This window comes from Gobius niger (assembly GCF_951799975.1).
Source record: "Gobius niger genome assembly, chromosome: 8".
Classification (NCBI taxonomy): Eukaryota; Metazoa; Chordata; class Actinopteri; order Gobiiformes; family Gobiidae; genus Gobius; species Gobius niger.
The window spans coordinates 12,954,863-12,980,215 of NC_136859.1; the positions used below are offsets into that span (position 1 = coordinate 12,954,863).

Consider the following 25,353-nt stretch of genomic DNA (forward strand, 5'->3'; position numbering starts at 1 on the left):
ATGCCATAATCATGATAACAAACAAAAGCTTGACATATGCAACTTTGTCATGAGTCTATATCATATATTAGTTTCACATTTTAACTTGAATTACAGAAATAAATGAACTTTTGAACGATATTCTAATTTTCCGAGTTTCACTTGTACTGTTAAAGGCTACAGAATACGGATATATATTTTTTCTTTTACAATTTAAGATACAGCTTATATGATACAGAATAATTATAATTTTTATAAATGTAATTTCAAGTTACGTTGGGCCTGTCCTGGTCAGAAAGTCCCACCAGCTGTTCCAACCTGGCAGATATAGGCTTATTTCTATGGGAGAGGCTCATATGAGGTGGACATTCTTTTGCTTCATGGCTCACAGTGAGGCCTTAAGCTGAGAAAGTTCTGACATGTTATACATTTCCTGAATCCTCAGAGTCTAGAGAGTTGCCCAGTATCAGAGATTTATGTCTGTGATGTTTCTGGAAGAAACAGCGTTAAACGTAGTAAAACATTTTTTTGTGAAAATTGTGAAAAAATGTTCTCACATTTGAGTCTGAGGAGCTATGGTTACCACGGCAATTGTTACAGAGTAGAACCTTTGGGCTCAAATGAAACATGACAATGTCTTCTTTCCAATGATACCAAATACATTGGTGTAAATCATTATCTAATGGGCTGGAAATGGCCTAAACCAAAATATGGACCAGTGTCAAAAGTGACTTTTGACAGTTCCGAGGTTCTGAGTCTGTTGATCACTTATTGGTCTTTAAATCATCACAGATCCAATAATGTTGGTTGGATTTTGATCATTTTTTCTGTGGAATGTGTCTACAGTCTGTTTAAAATAATGGCATATTGACTGATGCCATAACTGGGTGGAATAGTTGATTGCCAATGAAGTAAAGATACAAATATTGGAAAAAAGTGAGAAAACGCCACATTTTTTTGTATTAAATTGATGCAAAAATGTGTAGAAATGTGTTTTTAGAGCGATTTTTTCAGTGGATGTTCTCAGCACATGTGTTCTGTGTATCTGGAATGCATTTATTGACAGCCTACTCAACCCACTGAGGATTTGAGGGAAAAAAGTCGTTTTTCACATTTTTCTGATAAAAATACAGGGTACATACACTAAAATGGCCACAATTTTTTTTCGCGATATTTCCAGCAGAGCAGACCCTCCAATTATTGGTCCTTAGGGTCAAAGTTAACAGAAAAAACACAAATAAAGCATATATCAGACGGTGTCAGGTTCAACCCAATTTAAAGAGCTTTTGAGAGTTTGGGTCCCTGACTATTAATACATTTCATATATAGGAAGGAACTCAGAAGAGAAGAAGTTATAAGATGTTGGAAGAATAAAAACAAAGAAAGCAGTAAGCATTTAGGACTTATGTAGGAATAGATAAGATATAGAGGAATTAAAGATAATAGTTAGTAATACTTTTAATTATTGGCATGTTTACTTTCATTGATCATTCTGTATTTCCAGGTAGAAGATATTTTCTTTCCCCCGTGACCCTTGAGGAGGCGTGTGGGGGCGTTACTTGCTACATTTGGAAGTATGTCACCACCAGTACTCCGTCTATCCATCAAAGCTCTGGCCTCTTCAGTGTCCGAGCGCCATGGGTGGACTTTAATCATGTTTAGTCCCTCATCACGGAAGCAGACTTGTTCCTGGCCACGAGAAGAGACATTGCGCACAACACACATCCAGATGGCCTTGTCACACAGGACGGCCTGTCTAAAAAGAGGCTGATGCAGGCGGATGAGCTTCAACTCTGCAACTCCCAGCGGACCCAGGAGAGACTAGAGCCCAGACATGGCCCTAATCACCAAAGCAACACTGGGGACTAAAGTGTTCAAGCATCCTCTTGCACACACGCTCGCACCTCTGGGAGATGGCTGGAATCCATCATACATACACACAATGTAATTGGGCCAATTTGACCACACAAGCAGAGAGTAGGTGAATATGCAGAGAGGAAAACACTGTGTGGTGGAGGGAACACCCCGACGCTGTTTCTGTGCAACGAGAGAGACAGATGAAGGAGGGAAAGAGAGAGAGGTGTGAGGAGAGGAGGATGTGTCTGGAAGAGTGCAGATGAGGGGAGTTCACGGTTTTGGTGTGGGCGCTGGAGATGTTGTGACTTTGCCACGAGAAAATCTGAGAAACAGCAACTGGGAGGAAATAAAAAGAGAATCCCACTAACAGAAGTGTCTCAGGAGCAGAGTTTTCAGTAATTAATGCAAATGTGGAGAAATGAAGAGACTTAAGAAAATGGCCCGGAGCATGTAAGCTGCAAATAGAGCAGGATAATTGAGCATTTCCTGGAAAGACGAGGGACATTTTTATTTCTTGTCGAAGGATTCCTGTTCATTCTCCATTAAACCTGCCATGTGACGGGGACATTATGCAGAGTATACACAACATCACATCACAAAGTGTGGCTTGTTCAACATCATCGGCAAGCGCTATGGAAGAAGAGCGCTGCTCACTTTATTTTCCTAATGCCATGTGCCTGCCTTTAAGTGGCTGTGAGTGCCAAGACGGTGTCTTGTTGATCAATGAAATGCTTCTGAAATCCTCCAAAAGTAACTGAATAACACGGTTCACTAATGCCCAGATTGCACTAATGCACCTCAAAAATATCTCCACGGAGCACCCTCTCCGGCACTCTCTATTTGATTAATTTCACCAACAATTCAATTGGTACCTTTCAAAAGATTTCATGCAAGTTTATGAGCTCAATGAGGCCTTGTGTTTCACAGGAGCTGAGTGTGGTGAAGCTTTAGGAACACGAGACAAGCTTCCAGTATTCAGTGCACTCACACAGATTTGGGAGTAAAAAAGAAATAGGACAAAATGAAAATAACATACTGTTTTACACTGGGAAATAATATAGCTGAGAAAAGAAAAGCTGAGACAGAAACAGTTACATAAGCTAAAACTGGATTTAGTTCATTGTCCATTTGCAAAACAATTGTACGTGAAACGTCTTTGCATAAGAAGCCTTTCGTAATGGGGATGTGTTGTATTGAAAGTTGAAATAATGACTGATGAATCTGAAGTAACATAATGTTGCTGTAAAAATGAGGGTTAAAAACATGAAGGCTCAGAGATGTCACTGAGCTGACACACCGCTGACTAAGCACAACGCCAGAGTGCCATGTTCTGGCTGCACATCCTACATCTCTGTCAGCTTCCTCTCAGCTCAGACTCTGTCATTTCTACTGCAAGATGAATAAAAACTCTCCATCACAAAGCCTTTCTTTTTTACCCCAGGCTTTTGGCTTGTTCGCTCGCTGCCTATGGATGCTCGAGCTGGTAAAGACGCCAAACAAAAAACAAGAGACGAAACTAGGGATTCCAACATTAATCATAATTGAACTGAAATCTCTTTTTGAACGCTCACAATTACTAATCCAAAAAGACTGCAGTTGCAACTACCAACTGCGAAAACTGACACGAAGACGGAGCCAAAAGAGCTGCTATGTTAAAGCACTACAACCACAGATGACTGCACCAGAGCGAGTATTGTTTTCTTTTTACTTGATTGCAATGGTTGGAGGCGATGCCTTGACAGATGAGCAGAGGCAGTAAGGACAGAGAGAGAGAGGGGGGGAAAGGATGGAGGCCTGGGAGAGCAGAGGGCACGAGAGAGGACATACACAGTGACAGGACGCCGGGGCCAGTGGAGGCAATGCATGTGTCAGAGTCAACACCAGGATGTCGAGAAGTAACAAGGGAGAAAGAGAACCAAACCAGGGCTGTGTAAACCACATGTGACAAGGTGAAAATGAGCAAGGGCAGAGAGTCCTCCCCAACGTCACGCTATAGAATCAACCACAAACTCTTTTTTTTTATACATTATTGATGGAATTTCTCAAACTGTCAACCTTTGTATTTGTGGGTGGATGTTTGGGCACTGATCCACCGCCTTCCCCCTATTGATACGTGAACAATTAGTTTGACGAGGCTTCTTACCAAACTTACGAGCAATTTTAGAGATAACAACAGCATAGCGTGTGGAGAATCGTAGAGACAAAAGAGGGAATGAAACAAAACACACACTGGGGTTATGAAATGCGCTCTTTTCAAAACACTCTGCTGTTGACGACCAAATAAAACTTTCACTGTTTTTCAAGCTATTGCGAACGAATCGAAATGAAACGACAAAAAACAATCAGCAAATGCCTAACTCTGCAATTAGGTAATGGCATGTTCTTTGCAAGCAATATAATACCAGTCTCCATGGAGCTATGTAAAAAATACAACAACAAAAAAAACAACTCCTATCCTGGACAAGATAAAAATGTGCAAGAATTAAAATTATACTGTTGCAAAATGATTTAACCCTATACTGTACATGTATCTCCAAAGATGTCACACAAACAGTAAAGTGATTTTGACTTATGTAGATGGATAACATCTGCTGTAAGTAATAATTATAATTCTATTTCAGTGAAGCAGCAAATGCATAAAGAAATGTTGGGCAGAAAAGTTTTTATATTTTATTTTTAATCTGCTGACAGGAAGTGACATAGATAGAGGTAAAGCTCCAGATAAGAGCAGTTTGACTCATTTCCCATTGACATAACATGGTCGGCACGGCAACAGTTTAAAATTGTTGTCCTTCATCTATGTCACTTCCTGCCAGTGTCTAATGAGGAAGTGGGACAATAAACATCACAACAATAGTCAAACTAAAAGAAAGCTGGATAAAATGTTTAGCAAAATCTTAAATATGCTGTAATTGTGTTAACTGTGTTTTAGCCAAAACGGTGTCTTGTGTGACTAAGGCCACCATTTTGAACTGGAATCATGCGGTGCTAAAACGTGTAACAATATCTGTACTCAAGGTGAAAATGAATTGAGTAACAGCAGCATTTCGTATGTACTCATAATCATTGCTCAAGAGGATAACAGTAAAAGACAGCCCCAGAGAAAACATGTTTATGTAAACAAACCAGCATGTGGTTATAAAGCAAAGTCATAACAGCTCTGTCAGTCCAAGATCTGCTTCCACTTCTAAGACTAAATGAACAAAGGCCTGTCACGATAACAGAATTTGAAATTAGACACTTATACTGAGCCGATATTTTTGAAGACCTTTAAATGCCACGGAAACTAACCCTAAAGCCCATAAATGACAGTAAAGCTTTGATCTTAAATTATCCCACAAAGAACATGAAACACAATGTAATACAACGTACTTAGTAGGCGTGGGCCACATCGTATCGCATATCGTTATCACAATATAATTTATGTTATGCTCAGCTCCATCAGAGCAACATAAACACTGACTGTTGATCACGGGGACAGGTGCTTAAAATGTAAAATGAGTAGATCATAAAAATTCATCTAAAAATGAAGAAAATAGAATTGAATTAACCTTCCCAATAATAATAACTTACCCGTAAGGTAAGTAAAGTAATTTGACCATTGTCAATGATATCGTCAAATATATGGTTACTGTGATATTTCTTTTTTATAATAATAATGCATTAGCTTTATATAGCTCTTTTCCGGACACTCAAAGACGCTTTTGTAGCCACAGCTGCCCTGGGGTAGACTGACGGAAGCAAGGCAACCAGTCTGCGCCATCGGCCCCTCCGACCACCACCAACCACTCACTCACTCACTACATTCAGGCTTCCTGGTGTTCCCAAACGGTCTCCCATCCAAATACCGACCAGACCCCTGCTTAGCTCCCATGGTCTGACGGGATTGGGCAGAGCAAAGGCGATATGGCCACATTTTTTTTATATCGTGATATAGATTTTAGGCCATATCGCCATGCCCTAGTACTTATGGTAAAAATTAAAGTATTACATTAGAAAAAAGTGACAACAAATGCAAATATACAGACTATAAATATCGAGCCCAAAAATGTATTTATTGGTCGATTGGTCATTTTTCGTGACGGCCCTAAATTAACACATTACATTTTATAGTCCTGGTTAGAACAAGTCAGAGCACAAGTGACAATTGACCCTGTTCTGTTGTACAACATGAAAAAAATACATTTTCACACAGAAATAAGGCTGAAAATCAAAAGCTCCCAACACCATTTAGTTGTGGCCAGTTTTGGCAAAGACCTGCTGTGACCCCTTTGAAAATGCTCCCTCAATCCACTTTGGCAACCAGTTGAGAACCACTGCAATAGATTACCACAATAAGCAGATACAACACGCATCCTTATTATGTCAGATTAACACGCTGAAATCCCCAAATCTCATCTCTCTCACGGTACTGGAGTATATGCACCGATGCAAATAGAGAGGCAGATTAATTTGATGGAATGGTACAAGACACAGCAGCTGAAGGCTTTGTCATGATCCTGAGGCCGCACTTAGTTTTTACGTCTCAGAACTTAACTTTTAAATTCAATCAGAGCCCGCAGGGGGAGGAGAGGAGGGAGAAATAACAGGATTATAGCAAATAAGCAGCATGGGAAAAAGCGCTAACAACATTAAAACAAATAAACATTGGGAGTGAAAAAACAAAACATGCACCACATGAATCACGGACAGCTTTGAATCCCTGAACCACAACCACAATGAAAACAATGAGCTGAAAATTCACCCACAATGAGCACTTTCCTGTCCCATTAGCGGTGTAAATGAACTGCTGCTATTATCAATGAATGACATTACCAAGCACATACTATTACATTATTACATTTCATTTTGATACTGTTTTTATTTCTCATTCATAGCGCCTGGGTCATGACAGTGCAATTGACCCTGAAACATGTGTGAAGCACTGGAGGAAACAAGATGTACTGTTGAAAGGAAAAGAAGAGTTGAGTTTAGCCAATTGTGCATGTTTTAGGTTTATGTGGCAGAGTGCCTGGATGTATCCCACCCAGACACAGAACAAACATGCCAAAAAAGGGTCAAACATGGAGGTATCCGGGCAAGATTTGCACGGATACATTTGAGAAACAGAAAGACTGTTGTGGCGCGCAGGGAGCTGCGCAGGAGGAAGAGGAAGGAGGTGGAGGAGCTGATTAGTGCAGGACACCACGCTCTGAAACAGGGACAAACCCAGGAGGCGCTGTACAGTTTCCAGAGAAGCACTGAAGGCAGTACTCCGGTATCCCCTACCTCCAAAAACATGCACCCGAATGCAATTTTGTTTTGTACAATGACAAATAAAGCACGTACTTACTTACTTAAAGGGGCGAGATGCAGGTTGGCCATTTCATACTCACTACTGCCACCTCAGGTCATACGTGTAACTGCATTTAGCTCGTGCATGACGGCACTTCGGACCCTTTTCACTGACCGTGCCCGGATTTTAGAGGTGGTTGTGGTGAATAGGTCTGGGCTCATTCTAGTGCTGCTCAATTATTGAAAAAATAATAATCCCGATTATTTTAGTCATGATTGAAATCCCGATTATTATTATTACTTTCTTTATTTTATTTATTTATCAAAAAACTATGCTGAATATTTTCTTTTTTCTGAACAGTCATTAAAGTACAAATGATTTCATGGTCTCTGTTTCACACCTGCCCCCTGCTGGCCAGCCTGCGCAAGTAAACTGAGCGGCACGGCCTGATGACATCATCACACAGCGCTGTTTGTTTTTCTGTCAGGCAAAAAGCATGAGCCATGACACGTGAAATGCAAATCTGCTTTGCAAGAAAATTGACAAATGTTGTAACTCATCAGTATTTGGGAGTGACTGGATTCACATACCTCACCTACTGTTTTATTTTCATGGCAGGAAGACCTTTCTACCGGCCAATATCACGCACACGTTGTTGAATATTGTCATCACTTTTGGACATCTTTTAAAGAAAATAATTGGGCCTTAGTTTACACGCGCTGACAAAGAAGATAATAAACTTTGAGACCTCCTTAGTTTCATGTCCCAGTAATGACAGAAATATTAGAGAAAAATGTTTTCAGTTTGACCGTTGCCATAGATACCGCCTCAGTTTTAAAGTCCAGGCTCTTTAGGATGTTGTGATGTCACGTGAACGCAGCCTATTCCAGGCAGAAAGGGCCCACCTGGTCCAAAATTCACACTCAGAAGCGTATGGTTGTGGGGCACCCCCTGCCATGACATTTCTTACGGGTCTGAAGATAATTGAGCTTGAAATGAGGAAAAAAAAAAAAAATCCAACATTGGGCGAAGAACAGTCAATTCAAGTGCAGCAAAGTGAAATAAGTCAGAAAGATCTCGAAACCAGTCAGAAAATGCAGGTCAGAAGTTCAAAGAAGTTAAAACCAAGTCTAAAGAGAACTAAAATCAGACTAATCTTAGATCTAAAGGAGAAAGAGACAAAACTTTTACATGTCTGACTTTTTTCAGCTTTTGAACATCAATCACTCATTCATGCATGTTTGAGAGCTTGTACATTCATTTCCGCTCTCAAAATGCCTTCACTATGACTGAGAATTTACACTGACATTTATGCATCTTGTCTATAGATTTCAATGTAATGAGATAAAATTATTATAAAATGCGTTTGCAAACAGATATTTCTTCTGTACTGTACCTAAAGCTGATATCACCGCGATCACTGTCCTGCATGTACAATATTGTCACGCACAAACTAATATCCTGTATTTCTGCTCAAACTTGTCCTAATCTGAGGCTGCGATCTGCGCCGAACAACGAGTCGGCATCTCGGCTTTTGTTGTGTTTGCCATTGATCTCGGCAAAGCAAAATACCAGTTCACAAACAGGAACCGGAGCCAGCAGGCGTGCAATAAATTATGGAAAATAAAATGCAAATAATGAGCTTGTTTTTGCATCTGTTTTCTTTAGATTTATTTATAGCATCAATGGATCAGTTATGGTGTCAAACAGCGGCTAATTTATAAAAAGCGACAAAAAGCTCTCAAGTAAATTACGTTTCCAAACAACATGGCAGATCGTAGACAAAGGTTCTTCAGCCGACTGTGCTGGGTAGTTTAAGTGTTGGACATCTCGCCTCTCTAAAGAAAACACCTGTACGACTAAGAGCCTTCAAGAAATACAAATATAAAAACTATTGTCATTTCTATTTTATTTTATTACTTACTGATTAATTAACATGCTGACAAATTTGCATGTTGGTGAATTTATGTTTGTTTTAGTTACTTTGAGGCAGAGGGCACTTATTTAAAGCAGTACTAAGTAACTTGTTAAATCCTTTTTGGAGTCCTTCGGGGGTAAAACAAATGTTAATGGGATGATTGGGCGGTCTTTCATCTCCCCCTGGTGTCTTTGGCCAGAAAACCACACTTGCAACTTCTTTACCTCAGGGTCAAAGGCCCCAATACACACTAATGGAATCACGAAAAAGAAGCTAGGCTAACGGACAAAGCTAACGGTGGGCTAGCACCACTTAAACAGTATTTACAGAAAAGTTTGAGTGAAAAACAAATATCTCCATTGTGTAATTGGATGTACAATATCCCTCTGTCCCTTTGTCTTTTCTGTCAGTGTAGTATTTACTCTCACGTACAATTAATGAGTAAAAAAAACGCAACATTCTCCTATACCTGCAGTGGCGCTTATGGCCTCTAAGGGGATGAGTTACTTAGTTCTGCTTTAAAGTAGAATGGGTTCAGGGACCTGCTGTTTATAGAGAATGACTTGAATGAAGAATGAAGGCAAGAATGTCTGTGTTGACATGGTTTTGGAAGATTTATCCATAATTATGTTTTCATACATGAAGTAAAAGATGCCTTCAGGCGACATGTTTGCACGGCAGCAAAGAAACACCCAACATGAGTAAAGAACTGTTTACTTGCAAACCACCTCAGGATATAGATCAGAGGGGAGCATTAGTTATGTTCAAATCATTCATATTCTATTATCAAAGAACATTATAGGACGTGTTTTTTGTGCAAGTGTCGGTGGTGATGACGGCAGGACTTTTACCTTTTACCACACAATGTGCCTCCGATGTGTAGCAGGCACTGAGCTGAATTGAAAACCGTAAATCCTCTCTGTATTCTCCTCATTCTACGGTTTATCATTCAACTCTTGTATTAAAGAACATTGCAATCTGTTTTTAAGTCAGCTTTTGATTCAGCCACAACAACCATCTGTTTTTATATTCCAGTGAGACACTGGAGGAGGGAAACTTACATCAATCCAAATATAAATCAATTAAACTGTGATAGGAAATGCTTAATTTTGCAGTCCGACATAATCCTCCCGGACGCTTACATACAATGTAAAACATTTGTCCAAGTATGAAAAACGCACGCTGATTTAAAGCCTATACCATTTGCAGGCCGAAATACACATAATTTATCCCTGTCCTCGCTCAGTCTCAGAGATTTTGGGCTAAATCCCTGCCTCTCGCTCTCGCTCTCACCTCCCCCACCTTGCCGCATTTGTTTCCCCACCCATACAGTCCCTGCGCCCTCCCAAACTGCAAACTTAATTTAATCAAAAGGAATTATTTCTCAAAGAGATTAACAGAGGACCATATTCTCTCTCCCTCTGCCTCTCTTACAGTAGCGACTCTCTGCCTGTACTTGTGCTGTGGGCATTAGTGCTGCCTGTCACGTGTGTGTGGGAGGATGACTGACTCCAATGTGACATCAAACTTGAGAGGAAAAAAAACGCGGTTCGTCTCTTTTATCAATGAATCTGAACAAGGCTGCGTGTTTTCTCATTAGCTCGGTGAAAAAAGTTAAACCAAAAAGGTCGATTAAGAAAGTGTAGGACCTTTGGAACCCCTAAAACTCCTGTCTATTTTACTACAACTACCATAGACCCCTTTCAGCTATATTGCATTGGCTTTGTTTGTCTAATTCTGATATTTCTGGTAAGATTTGCTATTGTGGTTTTCAAATCAAGATAAGTTTGAAGTTCAGGAGCTATAACAGTGCAGAAAATATCAAATATATAAACTGTTAGGGCTGCTCAGTGAACTATTAATCACAGCTGAATCAAAATTGCAGTTTTAAAACATAAAACACAAAGGGCAAAAGTTTAAAATTATCCCCCATTTTCTTCCCTATTCACCCCCAATAATGCAGTATAATAATGAAACTGGAACACATGATATTTTGCTCTATATTCATTATATCACCAAAAGAATTGCAACTTTTATTTATTTATTACAATGAACCTAGCATTTCATCCTTCCCCCCAATGCTCTTGTCAAGTCCCTCAAGCTCAAGCTTTTTCCCAACTTCTAACAACTTGAGTGCAAACTATCCACTTGCTGCTTGGTACAGAACGTCCTGCCCAGTGACAAGGGGCTTGAGTGCAGATAATCTGTTTCGTTACAGTTATCGTTCTCCTAATTTGATATGATATGCCTGAATCATGACACTAATAATATAATATTATGGTAACGTCAATTTATTTAACCTCTTAACCCCCATCTTAACCAAGCACATTTTCTCCAGTTTAGCTTCACCCAAATCTAAAAGCTAGGCCTGAGTAACACCTCATTTGAAAACTAAGACCTGCAAAACTCATTTTAATGGATCTTTTTCCTCACGCTGTTGTCGCCCTCACACACACACAATAGTTTAAAGGGACTATACAGAGTTTCAAAATGTTACAATTATGTATTTTCCTCCCCCTACACGTTCCAGCCATGTCCTAATGTGTAGAATGAGCTCAGACCTGTTCACCACAACTGCCTCTAAAATCCTGCACTGTCGCTCAAAAAGGTGTTAATTCGGGTCATGCATGAGCTTAATATAGAAACTGCAGTTACACATAAGACCTGAGGTGGCAGTAGTGCGTATAAAAATGACCAACTTGCATCTAGTCCCTTTAAAGAAATAACACTGTAATTTTAAAAATCAAAGCAGGGAACACTTGTACAGAACTGCATTATTATTGAAGGAAAAAGTAGTGATTTCTCTGACAAAGCTTAAAATCAGTAGATTGTAAATAGGTCTACAATGTGAATGTCTTAAATAAAGACTCACTTAAAGGGGGGGTATTATGCAAAATGGACTTTTTCATGTTTAATCATGTTATTATGTCATTCCCTCATTAAAAACATGCCTGAAGTGTTGCCTTGGCACATTCACGTATTTTTGAGTAATCTGTAAAAACTCTGATGGCGGCCATTTTAGAGATAGGTTTGCCTGAGTCCTAGGAACGCCCCCACCTCCTGGAGACGCCTCCGAGCTTTCGTCACCAGCCGAGTAACCGACCACTGCTCCTCAGCTGAACCCCCTCCCCACTGATGCCACAGACAGCGTGTGGACGGGGCGTGTCGGAAAGGGCCACAGGTTCTTAAAGAGACAGAGGCCTATTTCAAGACATTCACTACAGCCATTTTGAGAGAGCAATTTTATATGTGTGATATAGACTGGTGCTACGTGATTGAAAAAAGCATAATACCCCCTCTTTAACACAATGCACATTTTAATCACTTCTGACGCTGTGACATTTGAGAAAAACACTTTCAAACAGCTAAACTAACACACAAATCTCACACAATTCAGAACATGCATGACACACTGAGCAAGCAGGTTTTATAAATGTGAAATCCTCATGGAGACGTTTTGTTATTGTTTCTCCGAGGTTTGCGATTTTATAATTACTGCAATTTTGATTAGACTGTAATTAGTTGTGCACCCCAAATACGGCAAAATTAAACCAAACTGAATAGCTTTTTAAAATATACAGCATGATCATTATTATAATATGATTAGCCTATCATAATATTGGTGCTGGAGTCTGCAGAATCGATCCCCAAATAAAGCCCAGTTTCTAAAGTAGTTTGTGCGTGAGTGCTTTGGGGAAGTCTCATCAGATTATGTGCCCTGCTCACTGAAATGTCACTTAGGTCCTGAGCTCTCAATATAAAGTCACTCCCTATGTTAATGCATGCTACCACATATTACCAAATTAATACCCATTTGTTGGTTCTCGGGGTGTGTCAATGCATAAGCCACGACGGCTCAACATTGATCCACTCTCTGCGGTACGCACAATCCCGAGCCCACAGCGCACTCTCGGATTTAATAGACATTTCCAACATCAAAGCTCTACAGTGTGATGTAATAAGAAAGTCACAACGTTGAACCTAATATAGAGCGGGGAGGCGCGCGGGGGGAGTGATCGCCAGCCATGGGGGCATTCATTGGGCGCAACTCCCGCTAGGCGCCCATAAATAGTCAATGCGCATCGATCGCAAACGGCCTCAGACGGAAACCTCATCTAAACCACCGCGGTATATATCCATGCGATGACGAACGGCAAAGCAGATATCATGAGGCGTGAAAGCGTTTGATTGATTGGACGAGAGGAGCAAGAATCTCCATGTTGACATATCGAACAGCTTGATTGTTATGTGTGCGTGTAACAAGTGTGCTCTTTCCCACTCAATGTAAAGGCGTCCTGACGTGTCTTGCCTGCCCTGGTTAGACTCTAATGAAAGCTATTAATTGTTTGGGGGTGAGGCGCACCTGGGCCCACCGATCTAGGAAATGTTATCAACCCTTATACAGGAAGTAAGGACGACGCAAATGAGATCCGCGTTTGTAACCGATGCTGATGGCAATAATATCTCTATGTGACCTTCAGCGTCTTTCATATCCATGTGATGCCGAAGTTACATGAAAACATGCGTCAAGTGATGGCCTCGGGGCAAAGAGGCAGTCACCAGATAATGATGTCATGACAGGGCGCCTTAAGTAATAATGCCTGTGTATCAGCTGAGGTGAAATAGACAGTCCTTGTTTATACCACAGCATCAATAATACAAGCATCGAAAATATCACCCATTAGACCAAATCCAGCTTCTTTTTGCCTAAAAGGACTAGATGGAAGTTTACATTTTATACTCGCTACTGCCACCTCAGGTCGAACGAACACTTTTTGAGTGACAGTGCAGGATAATAGAAGCAGTTGTGGTGAATAGGCCTGGGCTCATTCTACACACTAGGACACTGCTGGAACATGGGGGTGGAAAATACATAATTTTAACATTTTTAAACTCCATCTAGTCCCTTTAAAACTGCCTCAAGCGATGATGATTTTTCATTTTTTTCATCAGTAGGTGGAGTAGTGAACGCTGCTCTGCTCTGCTCCACCAGCACCCCCTCCCCTCACCTGGCTTTCCCCTGTCACTCCCCTTCACACTGTTTAGACCACACGCTGCTCTGATTGCATTCAATGAGCTACAGAAATCTCATTAATCTTGTGTTCGACAAACATTCATCCGCACAAATAAGATATGTAGAAAGTAAATATTTTGAGATTTACATTTATTTGTTAAACTGCAACTTTCATGAAAATCACTGTCACTTTCTATGGACATCTAGAACATAATAATTACATTTAGAACTAAGTTTACAGCGCAGTACTTTTTTCTCCCCGCAACCCTTGAACGCCTCAGCCGGTGCTGCTTTGCTTTGTAAGGAAAAAAAAGGAGGAAAAAAAGACCTGACAGCTCCTGTAGATGTTGGATTAATAAACAAAGGGACATTTCACGAGGATTTCAGCTGCACCAGAGCAGGTCGCTCAGATGTCAGTTCACAATCTCTTTGACCCCAATTCACAAATACATGCAGTTCAAAACTAAAATAGAACTAAAATCAGTGTAATTTTCTTTAATATATTCTCTTAAAAATCCTGTTACAGTAGAAACTTCCATATTTAACACAATTCAAAACCAAAGTGGGTGTATTCTCACTCTCGATATAGACCACTATCACCATTCTTATAAAAACTGGTCCTTGGGGGGCTAGCGTTAGCTTCAGGTTTAGGGTTATGATTATTGTCGTGTGATTTAAGTTGTGTTTCACTCACACAGATCTTGCACATAGTTTTAGAAACTAGAAGAAGGTCTTGGCTTTCAAATGAGATATTACACATGACAAATAGGCTGTAAACTGCCCTGTAAATATGCTTTGAGATCTGGTATGCATAATTCCTAACCCTAACTCTAACCTGGCACATAACAGGCTAAACTACAGTGTCTTGAGTTTGGTCAAACTATACCAATGGACCTGCTTTTACTCTTGTTATAAACCATTTTGCATTATGACCTTTTCACTATTAGAATCAAAGACAAAAGTAGCACTAATGAAATCCCGTAGAAAAGGACTTCCATGTGTAATTTTCCTGTCAGCAGGGCAAGTTTATACATCAAGCATCAAGTGCTTTACGGAAATGTATTAAAAGCAGGTTATAAAAAATGGCTAAGCTAATACAAGAATCCCAAGTGATTCACAATATTTTGTAGAGGACTAAACTACAGGGCTAGAATGTTTTCACTGTCAAGCCAAGGATACACCGGGCTGTTTTGTTTGCAAACAACATTATACAGAGTTCAGGATAGTGACATAATTTCACAAAGGATTATGGGATTTGTAGTGGACTTTATCCATCATAACCTAATGAAGATTTTAAAAGGTAACATACTGAAGGGTATTGTTCACATTAAAACATTTCCCCACTACAGTTAGATGTATGCACCAGTAGTGACTCTGCAGTTTTTTTATATACTGCTGCTATTGTTAGTCTATGGGCAATATTTGCTATTACCTGCAAACATGGCAGATTTCCATGGTAACAGTGAATTCACAACATCCCATCCCGAACCCTATTACGGACAGAACTGCTGCCGTCGCAATTTACTAAATGCCGTTTTTGATTCGATTGCGGTAAATCTTGTGGCTCTAATGCATAATTACTATCTGGTAGTTGCAAATAGGTGTTATCAGTAACACAGCACTTACAAAGACATTCCTTACACAGACGTATATATTTGTGCCTTACCTGGACTTCTCGAGCGTGATAGGCGATTATGAGTCCCAGGAGGATGACGGTGGACAGGCTGATCAGACACTTCAAGGCGAGTGAATACATGGAGCTCTGCAGAGAAAACACAGACACGCACATTAAGTACTGTGAGTATTGCATATAGATTTTTTTTTATACTTTTTGAAACTAAGAGTCAGTTCACAGTGAACATTATTAACATGTTCAAGAGCTTTAAAGGGATATTTCAGGATTATTCACATAGGGCCTCATTTCCTGGTTATCCAGAGTGTTGTTGATTTCTGGAGATATATATTTTTTTTAGAGATTAGTGGTGCTAGGCTAGTGCTAGGCTAGTGCTAGGCTAGCGCATGTCTATGGTTACTAGTAGCCTGCATTAAAAAAACTCTTCAAAATCATCACTTAGTCCTCCAAACGTTGCCATATCTGATTTGTAGAAAGCTCCTTTGTGAATTCCATGTGTAGTAATGCCGGCCGCAGGTAAACAAACTACTGTAGATCCGGTAACCTAACAGATCGCTCCGCCGCTGCGTAGCTTACAACCAGGAAGCTGATGCTGCTCAAATATAAGTTCTCTTGAATACAAAATGGTTATATTTCAAAAATGATTCCATCAACACAGACATTTGTATATATTTTCGGTAGTCTGGTGTTATAAGTGATTTGCCTCAAGTGCACTGTGGGAAGGGGGAAGGGAATCTAATTTGTATAGCGCTTTTCGTTTCCCCTGGGGTAGACTGACAGAAGCAAGGCCGCTCACATCTGCGCCAACGGGCCCTCCGACCACCACCAACCACTCACACATAGGCATTGGGTGAAGTGTTTTGCCCAATGACACAATAACATTCTGCACCTGCAGGAGCCGTGATTCAAACCCCCGACCGTCCGATCATGAAATGACCCGCTCTACCATCTGCGCCACTGTCACTCTGTTTTTTAATTGTCGTGTTTAAACTGTCGCACAGTGCTTGGGTCAGACTGTTTTTAATGCAGGGTACTAGCTACTAGCACGAGCCTTGCGCCACTAAACTGTTCAAATATGAGGACTGCATGAATTAAAAAATATAAATATCTCAAGAAATCAACAACACTCTGGATAACTAGGAAATGAGGCCCTATGTCAAAAATCCTGAAATATCCCTTTAACATTAGTGAGGACTGAGAAAGTCTCCAAACCAATAAAAGCAGAATCACATAATCCAAAACAGTTTTCAGAGTTATACTTCAGGGTAAGCTAGTGCATGACATGTCGCCTTGGAAACACAGGGATATTTATTTCACTGCAGAGGAAATTGTACTTTTGCTAATTGCGACCACTCTATTTTTATTTGACCTTTATTAAACCAGGGAAAGCCCACTGAGATTAAGAATCTAATTTTCAGAAGAGTCCTGGCCTCAGGGGGGACCCGATTGCGCATGCACTGTATGTTAGTGTAGTAGGAGAAAGTGTAGCGCCCAACCTGAACCTACAGGCCGACAGGAATGGAACACGGGGCTTTCTTGCTGCCCACAGTTGCCACTTTGATATAGCGTGATTGACCTTGTAGCCCTAAATATCAGCAGCCACATTACCACAGCACGGACATTATCATTATGAGTATGAGCCAACATTTACAAAGCCGACTTTCAAACACGGAGCGCAAGTGGTTGGCAGGGATTGCGCTCGTCAATAGGACCCGGCAGCGCAGCTTAAATTCCCTTTGCTCGCCTGCTTTCATAGGGCCCGTAATCAATGCACGAGGGGGAACTTTGAGTCAATACAAGTCATAGCGCTCTTTTAACCCTCTCACCTCCTCGCACACTCAACGGGTTTAGACAGTCCTCGCACGTACACATTTGCACTACACATGAGAAGGAAGGAGATCAAAAGGCAAGATGTGCTAAGAAGTGGATCCTTTGGGCGGAAGAGGTTGGAAAAAGACTTAGGAAAGGATGACTCTGGCAACCCCGCTCATCATAGCTTAAATCATCATTTTATAGGTACTTCATATAGAAGTTTTCCTTTTTCATAGCTTCAAATAATGAGAACAAATTAATCCCTAATTTCTGAGCATGCAAAACGGCTGGAACTCATTTTCCGCTGGCACAGTGGGAGTGAAGCAGCTTAGGTCTAGCAAAAAAACAATAGCTGCCAGCCAATATGAAAGAAAAGAAGAATGAGATCAGCTGAACATCCTCAATGACCAGGTTATTCCATCCAGGGTTTTTCTTCTGGAAGCATTAAGACATTTTTCACAGATGGATTGGCCGCCACAAAGTCCAGATCTTAACCCCCACTGGGAATCTTGGGGATGTGCTGGAGGAGGCTTTAAGTTGTGGTCACATTCTCCCATCATCAACACAAGATCTTGTCGAAAAGGAGGGATATTTCAGGATTTTTGACATAGGGCCTCATTTCCTAGAGTGTTGCTGATTTCTGGAGATATTATTTTTGTAATTCATGCTGTTCTTATATTTGAAGAGTTTGGTGGCGCTTGGTCCCTCAAAATGCGATCATTCATGTGATTTGCCTCAGGTGCACTGTGGAGTGGAGTCAGACTGTTTTTAATGCAGGCTAGCTGATACCGTAGAAATGTGCTAGCCTAGCGCCACGAAACTCTTCAAATATAAGAACATGCATGAAAAACAAAAAAAAATATCTCCATAAATCAGCAACACTCTGAATAACTAGGAAATGAGGCCCTATGTCAAAAATCCTGAAATATCCCTTTAACCCCCACTGGCACTGGGAATCTTTGGGATGTGCTGGAGAAGCCTTTAAGGTGTGGTCACACTCTCCCATTATCAACACAAGATCTTGTTGAAAAGTTAATGCAACACTGGATCTTTTGAAATTGCAGAGGCTTATTGAAATGATAATACACTACAGCAAATGCGTTCTGTAATCAAAGATAAAGGCGGAAACGAAATATAAAAGCATGTGACCTTTTTTTTAGTGGCCATTTCCATTGAATTGCAATGAATGAAGCAGCCCTAAACAGGAGCCTCATGATATCAGTGGGTGTTTTGTGCTTTTGAGAGGAATCGAACATAATGCTCAAAAACGCCGAATGAAGCAAGACACAACTCAAGGCACTTTTTATAATGAGAGAAAAACTTAAGAACATGATTAAACGCTCTAGAGGAACGATTCAGCGCGATACATATTAAAATTATGGGTTACCGCGGTAACGGTGATGCTTCAGGCTGCCAGGTAACACACGAGAGAAAGGAACCAAGGATTAGCCAGACAATGAGCAAAGTTATTGCATTGATTTTGAACTCAGAGAGCTAAGAGCAATATGCCGCTGCTCCTCGGGTGGCCTGTGCAGAACCCGCATCACAAGCGTAAACGTTTGCTGTTTGTCCTTGTCTTTTGTGTTTGGATCATTGCTTTTGCAGCTTGTTGAAAGAAAGGTATAAAAAAAATATCTATGTGCACGACTGAGATAACATCAAGCTGAGGGAACAAAAGACATTATCAGCGCTTTGACAAATGTTTGCTCACATCAAGCCAACGACTGCCATTCAAAAAGTTAGCCGTCATAATTAAAGGGAGGTGTATAGGCTACTCCACTGTCCCTTTAACGCCACTAAGGCAACCTGTCAGGAGGGGGGGGTACATCTCCATATATTGACCCAGGTTTGGTCAAAAGGACAACAGAATGGCAGGATTAGCCATTAGTAAGTGAGTAAGTGCGTGCTTCACGAAATTATTATCATTATAAATTATTTCAATAAGCTTCTGCAATGTTTAAAGATCCAGTGTTGCAAAGATTTTTCACCAAGATCTTGTATTGATGATGGGAGAGTGTGACCACAGCGCAAAGCCGTCTCCAACACATCCCAAAGATTTTCAATGTGAGCCCGATTAATTTTGGCATTGCCATCTTGGAATATCCCCATGCCATCCGGGAAGAAGAAATCCATTGATAGAATAACCAGGTCATCTCTTCTTTGGCCACATAGTGTTGCTGAAACTAAACCTGACCGACTCCAGATCATAACATTTAGTCAAATCTATTTTCTTGGTCGTTTTCGGCAGTGTATGTTACTACTTCTGTTTTAAATGTTTCCGAGTCTACTTACTGTACAAAACCAAAAGAGTATTGATAGAACTGAGAACTTTTCCATAACATTTAAAATTTTGGGGCTGCTTCAAGGGAGTCCTATTACACAGTAGTTCTCATTCATATTTCTAACAAAGAAGCAATGAAGAGAGGGGTTATGGAGCATGATGGCTGTGATCTGAAGTAATGCGGCATTAACAGCGGCTTTATACTCTGAATTTAATGCTTTATGACACTATTAGACTCATGAATATATATTACCAGTAAGTCTTGAGGAAAAGAGAGCATGTTATTATGTTAATGTACGGCCTTGAAAAATGTGTTTAACGCAACACTGTAAAAACTCACATTGTTTAGTTTCTTAATCTCCGCTGCAGCTGCTCAGTTTTGGTGAAGATTTGAAAAAACAGTGCTAGATCTGGATACTTAGCCGAGGTCACATGCAGGGCAATCTGCATTTTGGCTTGTAAGCTATGGTAGACTTTAGATTCCTTTGGGGTATACCATAATACAAAAATGCTAATAAATCATATATTGTAGGTAAAGGAACAGAGAAAACATTAACTTAGGAGACATATTCAAAACAGACTTTATGTTCACTTCATTCAGGCAGTTTTAGGGTCCGTGGACCTCAGAGGCACTACAAAGGGGCCCCCAAAACATGTCTATGAAACAAGTTATTTTGAAAGGAAATGTACATAAATTTGCAAAAAATGTTCCACTTATAATCCGTATTTAGCTATAGTCATTGTAGATGTTGTTTTTCTGCAATTTTAGCTAAAAAATAATGACAAATTTCTTTGAATAGAGTAAATTATTAGAATTCTGGGGCCCCGGGGGATTTTCGGATGAGTAAGGGGAATGTCCTGGACTGCAGCCATTCCCACTGCTGCCCACAGAGGGAGCACCAGGGGAACCTCTGACCAGCTCTACCCCCAGTGTCCCAGAGACACAGCCTTATCTATACAAAGACATTACTTCAGATTATAAAACATGAAGTATCAATGCTGGTTTACCTAAAATAATGTTTTTAATCCTCAATAACGCAAATATCGACTTTAAAATAGTATTAGTTTTCCTTCAAAGTACAAACAGTGAGTGTTACTGCCAGGTTTAGCTGTAGACCTGTCAATTGAAAAGCACCATGCAGGTAACGGCAATCGGCCATGCATTTAATCACAATTCAATGCAATTTGCTGAACTGTACAGCTTAATTGTGGTAGACTCTAATTGGCAGGTATTGGCATTTGAAAAAGAAAGGCCACAGTCGACAGTGAGTCCAGCCCTAATGAAAAAGAGAAATCTGAGTCCATAACATGAGCACATGAAAGCAGTGTATGTTGTTTTGAAGAGAGAGCCACTCTGAGGTGAGTGCTGTTCATTTGCTGCTAATATCTGTGTGGTTATGGCCCAGTGCACAACACCAGGAAAGACTATCTATCTTCAGCTCTGCACTGATTTCCTCACAACCAAAGCTGGAGCTGCTGTTCGCTCCCACTTTCCTCTCCCTGTCGATCTGTCTCCGCTCGGCTCAGCAGCTCATTTGTACTCACTGAAGCAAACTAGGTGGCAACACTGTTGTGCTAATGAGTAAAACGCACACTTCAGCAGCACATGTTTAAACGCACGCTCGTTGGTAAATGGAAATGTCTTTACTCCTATTCTTCGGTTTCTTTCTAAATCACTGACTGAAACTGTGCCATATACCTTTGATGTGTTAGTTTACCGTATAAGCCATTCTCTTTTCACCTCTATTTCAAGCACATTAGGCCCGTGTTTACCAGTCAGCATGTTTAACTCAGTACATGCATCCTATCAGTCAATGCCAAGTATATTACACAGGGCATTTGTCTCAATCTCTCCTAATTTCAAAACCAAATAGAAACGTATGGAAAGTCTCAGACAATTACAATTCCTTGTGCTGTCACTATAAACTGCATATGGTCTGTATTGGCTGTAGGCTAATCCCATAAGCTAAACATAAGTCCACACATTTTAGGCAGAATACACTAATAATACAATACGCTATATCTTAGCTCAGAATGTATTTAGATTAGCAACAAGGTTCAATGGTCATGTGACAAGAGTGAATTGTTTACAAAACTGGTTAAGTCTGATTAATAACAAACTAAATACGGTTGGCGTCTCTGGTTTCATTCAATGAATACACTAATGGCGTACGTAGCATATGAATATTCATGTTTTGACAATAGAGTAATGAACATTATTAATCACTTGTGCTGGTTCCTGTGGATTCATTCATTGATTAGAGAAGACACTGTTTCGGAGTAAACAGCTCATCCTGTTGTCTTGTCACTGCTGTCAGGTTGCCAGGCAACCAGCGAGGACCGGGCTCTGAAGTGTTGGAAAGTTGTTTATGTGAAACGGACATTTTCACCTGTTCATTGATTAAACAACAGTGCACTGATGCAGCAACATACACATACACAGGTAACAGGATGAATTCAATTTGATGTCATGATTTCAGGGGAAGGTCAGAGTCCAGTATAACTCTATATGTGTCTATTGTTTTGGAAAGATATTGCTGAACCTGATCATTTTTGTTGAGATCTGGGTCCACACCTAGTCATATTAATCATATTCTGTGTGACTGAATAACATATTCCAGATTTCTTTTAAGTGGATAGGCTCATTAAACATATTGATATCAACCATACATATACACATTTTGACAATTAAAAGGCTAATTTTACCATAGAAATAATACAAATGCTTTTATCTATCTGAGCCTTTTCCTGCAAATGTTTACATTTTGTTAACCCGGACCCATTTAAATTGAACGTTCCATCCCCATACAAATAAATGGGGAAGCTAGGACCAATACTGATGTATGGTGAGGTATGTTTTGTCCTTTTCATTGCATTTATATAATTGCTGTGGTTTCTATATCATTACCATCTTATAAAATCATGTTAAGTGGCCATTTGGTGTGTATCCAACCACACAAAAAGCAAAAACTGAATTTGAGTTAGCATTTAGGCCACTTTCATACGCTAATTTGTATCTGAAGTCAAACCTCAAAAGGTCTGTATGATTTCTAACTAGGTTTTGACCTAAATGTGGTTGATGGGTTGACAACAGCGGAAAACATCTGGATTTTACCAAATAATTCTGGCAATTCCTCCACCTCAATATTAAACTATAGGCTCTTTGGAATGTTATGGAACGCAAACCATTTAGATATTCAGCAAGGCATTTACCATCCCACAAAAGCTACTGGGCAAAACATGAACCTGTCTATTATGTGCTTTGAGTCCGTATCTTCCTCTGATGCTTTTGTCTAATCGTGTTTGTATGTTTTGATCGATGCCTCGGCAGAAATCACGCAGAGTTAATGAGCTTTTGAGCAGTTTCAGTTCAATCAGCAGGCTCAAAGAGACACAGATAAAACAGGATGATGGAGGGAGGCCTTTGCCCGACTATCCCGACCTCACCCTTGTTGACACGGATGTGAGCAAACACGCACACGGCCAACTGACTCTCCGCAGCTCAATGATTTGGGCACGGGCTTCGGGTTTTTGGGGACTTTGGACTGGACTGTGAGCGCAGGTGTGTGTGTGCAGTACGGCGTTGGCCTTGGGGTCTCTTCCTGTCAGAGCACAGCCTTCTCGCAATCAGTCTCCAGGGAAACAGGCAGCAGACAGAGAAGCTCAGACACCTCGCAGGACCAACACACGTGCGCACACCCGTAGACACAAATATTAACTTTACACGTCCATTACAGCGCACTCAATTAAATCAGCACAAAGGGAAATAGGAGCGCGCACATAATAAGCAGGTGCAACTAGGGGCACTAATGTGACAGGGCTGCAAACATACACACGCTAATCTATAGGCTGCTGTATCCACGGAGGAGTTGTCACATACTCAATGACGATAATGTTTACAGGAAGATGATGCAACAGGGAAAACGCCCATGTGTACCAACGCGATCACACATTCGGAGACAGGGTGCCTAGCCTTGTTACTGGGAGTGAAATGAGCAGATTTCTGTACCTGTACCTGTTAGTCAGTATAGGCCCAGGGGTGCAGGGAGTCCCTCTGTGATCAGGAGTGTGGGGAAGTGAGGAAGTGCCGAGAGAATATGGTGATGGGCTGAATAATTCTGGAAAAGTGTATCAAGTATGACAATTTCAATTACATCTGATGTTTTAAAGCCATATTGCACAACATTTCACTGGATAAATAAAACAAAATTCAAGCCCGTACTGTATTTAATTGTGTGCCTTTTAATCTGGTATACGTTGTGTCGTCACATTCACAAACTGGAGATGCAGATGATCACGATGGGGCGTATGGGATCACGTCACACTGTATCAATTGTGTGTGACGATTGGCTGAGACTGGCGTCACATGACCTGCATTCAACATGGACCCTTCAGTAATCGCGTGTCTGCATTTGATGGATTGGTGAAAATAGCTCTGTACAGTTGGGCTGGGACAATCACGACAAAACTGTATCGTCCCAGTCGTACTAAATAATACTTTACTGTGAGGGGGCTCGCCTCTGCAGACCTCATTAACAACTTTGAGGGACATCACCAGCGAGTCTCTGTGGGGATGCTCTGCTTTGACAAAAGGCAACTAAACAAAAGATTATAGAAAGGTAACACTTTCTTTTACACTATCCTTGATACATTGTACCTTGTACAAACTAAATTTAGTACAATGTAATGGGCTTTGTAACAATATGTAATAAATTGTACCTATGGGCTAGATACACAATTAAATAATAATTATTTGTAGTTTGTAGATACATAATGTAATAAAACATCATTCTAACCCTAACCTTAAGCCCAAACCCTAAGGGTCTCGTGTCCTATTACATTATGTACTTACAAAGTACTAATAGAAGTTATTCCATTGTGTACGCACTACATAGGTACAAATTATTACAGATTACAGAGCACACTACATTGTACTAAATTTAGTTAGGTACAATGTATCAAGGTTGTGTAAAATAAAGTGATACCAAAATTTATAGCTTCTTTGGACAATTAAAAAAGCCCAAATTATATTAAATATGCTCACATTTCTAAACTAATCCTCTATTGAGACATCCCTGTCTCACCTGCCCCCTGCTGGCCAGCCCGCACACCTGTCCAAGCAAACCAAGTGTGTGACCTGATGACATCATCACACAGCGCTGTTTGTTTATGTCGGACCAAAGCATTTGCCATTAGCACGTGAAATGCGGAGGGAACAAAAACAATCATCCCAGCGGCATGAAATAATACGAGTTTGCTTTGAGCTGCATTTGTGAGATCTGCTCCTGAAGAAGAGTTTTAGACTCTTCTGCCCAACCAGCGCCTGGGCAACGGATATCGAGGCTTCTAAACTTCTGTTCTCCTGATAGCAAAAGGTGAGCACTTATCAGTAGTGTTATCTCAAGAGCTATTTATAAAAATTATTCAAATGATCCACGACAAACACAATAGTTCTATCACTCTGCAAGGTCGTTCAGCCGATCAGACGCATCACACAAACCATGCAGGAGGGACTTTCTGTGCTTTGGATGGACAATGAGCAGGCCATCTTTAATAATCGCTTTTTCTCGATTATGCTATTTTT

General features: G+C 40.5%; 1 protein-coding gene across 1 annotated transcript in view; it reads right to left on the reverse strand.

The window, feature by feature from the left end:
* The window catches only part of kcnn3 (potassium intermediate/small conductance calcium-activated channel, subfamily N, member 3), an 84,767-nt gene that overhangs the window by 46,809 nt on the left and 12,605 nt on the right, over positions 1 to 25,353 (reverse strand). The window contains exon 3 of the mRNA XM_079560929.1: positions 15,710 to 15,805. Coding sequence (XP_079417055.1) covers positions 15,710 to 15,805 — 96 coding nt within the window. The remainder of the gene's footprint in view (positions 1 to 15,709; positions 15,806 to 25,353) is intronic.